This window comes from Osmerus mordax, chromosome 7 (assembly GCF_038355195.1).
Source record: "Osmerus mordax isolate fOsmMor3 chromosome 7, fOsmMor3.pri, whole genome shotgun sequence".
Lineage (NCBI taxonomy): Eukaryota > Metazoa > Chordata > Actinopteri > Osmeriformes > Osmeridae > Osmerus > Osmerus mordax.
Window position 1 is genome coordinate 1,131,932 of NC_090056.1, and position 6,569 is coordinate 1,138,500.

The 6,569-nt window shown below is 43.0% G+C and overlaps 1 protein-coding gene across 1 annotated transcript; it reads left to right on the forward strand.

The window, feature by feature from the left end:
* The first annotated feature begins 2,416 nt into the window (after positions 1 to 2,416).
* Positions 2,417 to 3,497, forward strand: LOC136946451 (putative nuclease HARBI1). The gene is made up of 4 exons (XM_067240793.1): positions 2,417 to 2,618; positions 2,729 to 2,841; positions 2,925 to 3,036; positions 3,118 to 3,497. Exons 1-4 carry the CDS (start codon positions 2,417 to 2,419, stop codon positions 3,495 to 3,497), a joined length of 807 nt encoding a protein of 268 aa, XP_067096894.1.
* The last annotated feature ends 3,072 nt before the right edge of the window (positions 3,498 to 6,569 follow it).

Here is a 6,569-nt window from a genome sequence, read left to right on the forward strand (position 1 = left end):
AGGCCTTACTTAAAGGATCATTTGGGTCATCCACATGAATGTTAAAATCACCCATAATTAAGATGTTATCAGTTTATGTCACAATATCAGCACTAAAATCTGCAAATTCCTCTAGGAAGAGGGAGTATGGGCCAGGGGGCCGGTATAGAGTGACTATACAAAATGAGGGAGGGGGGGCAGGAGTAGTAGCATTACTCCTCTTTAAAGTAGTTGGTGGTTTCATGCAAATTATTTCAAATGTTTTAAAGGTGTTCACAGATTTTAGGCTGAGGTTGAAGCTAGCTTCATATATCATAGCAACACCACCACCTTTCTTTGAGACACGAGGAACGTGTGAGTAAGCGAAATCCGGAGGCCATGCTTCATTCAGGAGGGAATATTCGTCAGGTTTTAACCAGGTTTTGGTGAGTCCAATCAGGTCCAGGCTGCATTCAGACTTCAGATCATTAATCAAAACGGCCTTTGTGGATAGGGATCTGATGTTTAGGAGCCCAACATTCCAGTATGGGTTTTTGGCAGTTTTAGTCGTAGATATTTCTTCTGAAAAGGTGGCACTGTTATCAGAAAACTTAGTAGGAAGGGCAACGGGGGAGCAAGGCTGAATACATGTTACATTGGTATAATTCCTAATAATTGAAGGCCGAAATTTGGAAATTTGGCTCTTAAGCTTCTTAAGAGCGTTCTAAGAACGCTCTAGAACGCTCTTAGAACGCTCCTAAGAAGCTCTTAGCGTTAAGAGCTTCTTAACGAATCTGGGAAACCCGGCCATTGTCTAGCCGCGTGACGAAGACGTGGATGAGGATGTCCTCACCATTGTGGAGCAATGCCGAGTTTTAAATTTCCTAAGGACATTTGTAGAAACGGGTATGACTATTTTAATTTTATTTTCTATGCACTAATATTTTGGAGAGACTTTTGGATATTGCTTTGTATTGAAACTGAGGACAGGACTAATGGGTTCTTTTGTAGGTTCATCAGAGGTCCTGAAGAGCTTGCTGACTTTGACTGAAATGTTGACATTGTTGACTGTGACCTTCCACAGTCATCAACATCAACACTGAAGCTGTCCAAAAATTGTAAGAAGTATTAGGATTTTCACCGGGACCTCATTGCAAGCATGTCCTCATCCTACTCTGGGTTTGGTCAGTTTTAATGCAAAGCCCTACAGACACCTACCACATAATCTCTACAGACATACACCACAGAAGCTCTAGAGACATACACCACAGAAGCTCTAGAGACATATACCACAGAAGCTGTAGAGACATACACCACAGAAGCCCGACAGACATACACCACAGAAGCTCTAGAGACATACACCACAGAAGCTGTAGAGACATACACCACAGAAGCTCTACAGACATACACCACAGAAGCCCTACAGACATACAACACAGAAGCTCTAGAGACATACACCACAGAAGCCCTGCAGACATACACCACAGAAGCTCTAAAGACATACACCATTTTCATGTACCGCATTTTACGGTAAATAAGCCGCATCATGTACAAGTCGCACCCCACCAGAATGAGCACTTTGTGTTTGTAAATCAGACTATAAATTGCAATACAAGCCGCACTTTATAAGCAAACAACGTTGTCGTTGCGTGGACCAATGCTGACACATGATCACTTACACGTTCATGTTACGGCTAGGTACAGCTTGGATAGCGATCTAACTAGACAACATTCCCAATCAGGGTGAACACTCAAATTATCTAAACTATAGACCATACAGCATTACACATATCAAAACAAAACAAACACAACAATAGAACTCCAAACAATGCTTATTTAACAAAGCTAATGCCCTTAACTTAGTAGCTTTTCAGCTTGCCGCAGGGCATTCTGGGTACCAAGAGCAATGCACGAGTATAGGCGATCTTACAGCATTGTGTAACACACTTCGTTTGTGGATAGTATGTCCAGAAATAAATCCAAGTCACTCAGACCAGGGGGGTATTCCAAGTAGCGGGTTTAGTGAAAACTTTGAGTTGTTTAACCCTGAAAAGAGGCATACTCCGAGTTCCACGTTCCAGAAAGAGAGGTAACGAAACCTTTTGGTAAGTTGCCATGGTAACTTACGCTGTGAAACTAACCTGCTCGCTAGCAGGTTTTCTATGAAAAGCTCTGCGTTTTCCTAGCAATCCCCACCCACTTTCGGATTTTGAAACAGTTTGTAGACATGGGGTGTCCTTTCCTGGGTCGGCCGATCGATTACGAGCAAAATATAATTCGCATAGCCTTACGCCAGGAGAGGATTTTAAGACCGCGATTGGATGCACTTTCATTCCCCGATGAATACCTACGCGAACGTTACCGTTTTTCATCAGATTCAATAATTTATCTCACCAACATTCTCCATCCATACATTGCTAATGTAACACACCGTGGACGTGCTCTCAGAACAGACCAAATGATATGCGTTGCTCTCCGTTTCTTTGCCAACGGGAGTTTCCTATACAACATTGGCGATGCAAAACATCTTGGAAAAGCAACAGTCTGCCGAGCCATAAGAAAAGTGGCCCTGGCACTGAAAGGCCTACTGCAGACCTACGTAGTCTTTCCTGGGCACAAACCTCTAAGGACCATCAAAGAGGAATTTCACATGATTTCAGGTGACTGATGTAGCACACATTCAGTTTAAGTCAATGAAGAAATTTGAAATCATGTGAATGACAATGTTGCAATCTCAGACTGGGATGAGTAAATCCTTTCCATTTTGCAGGATTTCCCAATGTGATTGGCTGCATTGATGGCACCCACATCCCCATCATAGCTCCATCCATTAATGAAGGAGACTATGTGAATAGGAAGTCATTCCACAGCATTAATGTGCAGGTAGATTTACTGTCTTACAATAATAAAGACTACAGCACAACTTTAAAATATTGCAGCTAATATCTCTTCTCTGCACTGGCAAGATTATATGTGATGCAGCACATTTGATATCAAATGTGGAGGCCAAATGGCCTGGCTCGGTACATGACTCAAGGATATATCGCGAGTCTACCCTGAGCAACAGAGTTGCAAATGGTAAGTTAAGCTTTGAACAAATAACATTCCCTTGTCTGCCTCTTCTACCACACTCACAATGTACCCACTATATACTTACAGGTGAGTTTCATGGCCACCTGTTTGGTGACAGAGGGTACCCATGCCAGCCCACTCTGATGACCCCTTACCATGACCCTGAGCCGGGCCCTCAGCAGTGGTACAATGTGTCCCACTGCAGGACTAGAGCACGGGTGGAGATGACCATAGGCATTCTCAAAGCCCGGTTCCAGTGCCTACGTAGACTGAGGGTAAAACCAGAGAGGGCATGTGATATTATTGTGGCATGTGTTGTTCTTCATAATATTGCCACTATTAGAGGAGAGCAACACCCTGCCGTACAAAACGACCCTGAGGACGACCATCCCCTCCAACCTGCAGATGTCCAAAATGGGAGAGAAGTCAGAGACATACTGTGCCGCACACACTTCCACCAACCCTGACACTGAAATAAACACAAATCATTGCCATTTCATTTTGTCTTCTTTATTGCCTACAAATAGAAATGCAACAATTAATATTAATATATTGTTCTGACAATTAACTCACTCACCTGTGACCATGCACCCACCTGCAGCTGGTGTTCTAGCAGTTCAATTTCTAGATCCGTCTTCTTTATCTTCCGCCCCAAATACACCATCTCTTGGTCAGTTTTCTCCATTTGTTTTAACAAATGGAGTTTGTACAAGTCCTTAACTGGTAACTGGGAATACATTAGGATGAAATTAAATCCCAGTTCTACACACAGAATTCACCTGCCATTTACTGAACATCTCACTGTCTGTAGCTGTGCTTTGGAGGTTGATGGACCCCTCTCCTGGCAAGGCTCATCCATGCTCTGTTCAACAGGATCAGACTGTGCATTTAGTTTTTACATTCATTACTCTCATCACTTCAGTGTACATTTTAAACTGACAATTACACCCAATACTGTAAATAAAGTACATGGAGAGAGAACTATCATATATGTAGCTACCATATATGTAGGCCTCTCTGCAACCCCGTCTGTGGCAGCAGTCAATGTGTCATCATCATCATCATCCTGTGATGAAAGGTATTGTTTCAGGATAGTCAACACTACTATGCATAATGGAGTATTGAGTGGCCTACTTACATTTACATTTACATTTAGTCATTTAGCAGACGCTCTTATCCAGAGCGACTTACAGTAAGTACAGGGACAGGCAAGTAGGGTAAAGTGCCTTGCCCGAGGACACAACGTCATTTGGCACGGCCGGGAATCGAACTGGCAACCTTCAGATTACTAACCCTGACTCCCTCACCGCTCATCCACCTGACTCCCTACTTACAAGTGGTACCGTTGTGCAAAGGCTTGCAGGAGGCTCCACCACTCGGATTACACCATCAGTGACTAGAAGTGGACCAGAGTGGAAAATGAAAACACATTCACACACATACTCGCACATACTTACATCTTATGTAGGCACTTGTGTCCTGTGGGGTGATTGGCTCTGATGAGCTTCCTCCAGGGATGCCTTCAGCCACTGGACGGCCAATGTTGTGGCTCAGAGCCAGCTCTTCTGCAGAGGTCAGAGGTGCTGGTGGTGGCCCTCCACCCGTTTTGCGTGCCTCTGCCTTCTTTCTATTTGCTGAATTGAACTCAGTGTTAATTTAAGCAAGATATCAGGCGACAGGACATTGTGTGTTTCCGCCACTACAGGATAAAATAGGCAATGAGGATATTCACTTTGTATGTCAAATATGATACCAAAGTGATGGAAGCTACAATCATGAACCTATAGGCCAAAAGGCTAAATATGCCTTACCTGTTTGTATTACGTTTTTATATTTCATTTTCAGTTGTTGCCAAGTGCGCTTCACGCCTGTGGAATTGCACCTATATGAACATTGTATTTGATTACATTACAATTCCAACACTTTTTCACCTGTAATATTAACGGACATTAAATGTTCGATTTATGGACTAAATTCAAACTTACGCATTGACTCGATCAGCAATTCCTTCCCACGCCAATTGTCTGTCCTTCGCAGCTACAGCCATATTACCTTTTTTCCGAAATATGTGCTCGGACTCGCCATACGCACGGATTAAAATTTCCAATTCCATTGCGGTGAAATAGGAAGCCCTTTTTTTGTCGCCTTTTTCCATGGTGAATCCTAGTATCGGAGCTCCATAGATGTTGGCTTTCAGTAGAACTCGTGCACGCGCTAAACTCAGAGTTGACGTACTCCGAGTCGAATTAACTAATTCATATCAGGTGTTCTGGAACCGAATTTTTGGAGTTTCCCATGTTAGAGTAACTCAACTCTGAGTTCAGGGTTAATCTCAGAGTTTGTTAAACCCGCTACCTGGAATACCCCCCAGGGGTGAACCAAATGTATATGTTACTTTTAAGATGCATGTTTAAAGTTGTTTTCTCTCTTGAACAGAGATCTTTTTGGGATTTTTATTTTTGTTTGAATTGTTTATCACCTGTATTATTTTTTTTATTGATTTTATGTAAAGCACCTTGAGCTACAATTCTTGTATGAAATGTGCTATATAAATAAAGTCTTAAAAGTCTTACTCATTTAGTGGCAGAATCCATTGTTATGTCAACTAAATTATTTAGATATGTTATAAGTTTATCTAGCTTGCAAATCCTGAGGATAGCCTACTGTAGCAGACCTTTCTATTTGACAATGGACATCGGTGTTTTGTCCCTCGGGAGTAGTGATGGGAAGTTCGGTTCATTTTACTGATTCGGTTCTTTGAATCTTTTTTCGAGTCATTCATTTCAACGGGGGGGGGGGGGGGGGGGGTTCCTCTAGCTACCACTACAGAGCCTATGCAGGTCACGTGAAAAATGATCCAAATACTCGTACCTGAAGACCGAGTTGGGAAATGAACTAATCATTTATGTTTACTTGGACGAGCCTATGCAACAGTCCCGATGCACGGCCACGAGAAAATGAACGAATCACTCTTTGAGAGGACTCGTTACTCCCGAGTCCTTGTAAGTATTCATTCAAAATGAACGAATCGTTCACGAACGACACATCACTACTGTCAGCACTGCTGTCAGGTATCACATGTGATACTGAAAATACAAAATGCATGCAACGTGTTTGCACAAAGTGCTGTTATGATGAGCCCAACCTGCAGGACCACAACCCAGCTGACACTGCAACATGGGAGCAGTGGGAGAAGCAGGATGTTGTAGTGGGAGAGAGAAGCTACAAGAACTGGGTGAAGAAAAAGAAGAGGGGAACAGTAGGAGAGCTAACTGGTGTGTTCAACCAGAGGCTCAATGCAATTGCGAGTCATCAATTAAACTGGCTTCATCAGGTGAAACAGTTCAGACACATCAAGGAGAACATCCATCCCAATGAAATGGTCTTACACATAGACTTTTCAGAGAACTATGCGTGTAAACTCAACACTGAGATTCAGGCCTTTCATTTCGGTGGCAATAGGCAGCAGGCCACAATGCATACTGGAGTTGCCTACTCAGTCAGTGGCTCCCAGTGCTATGCCACCATTTCCCTGTCCT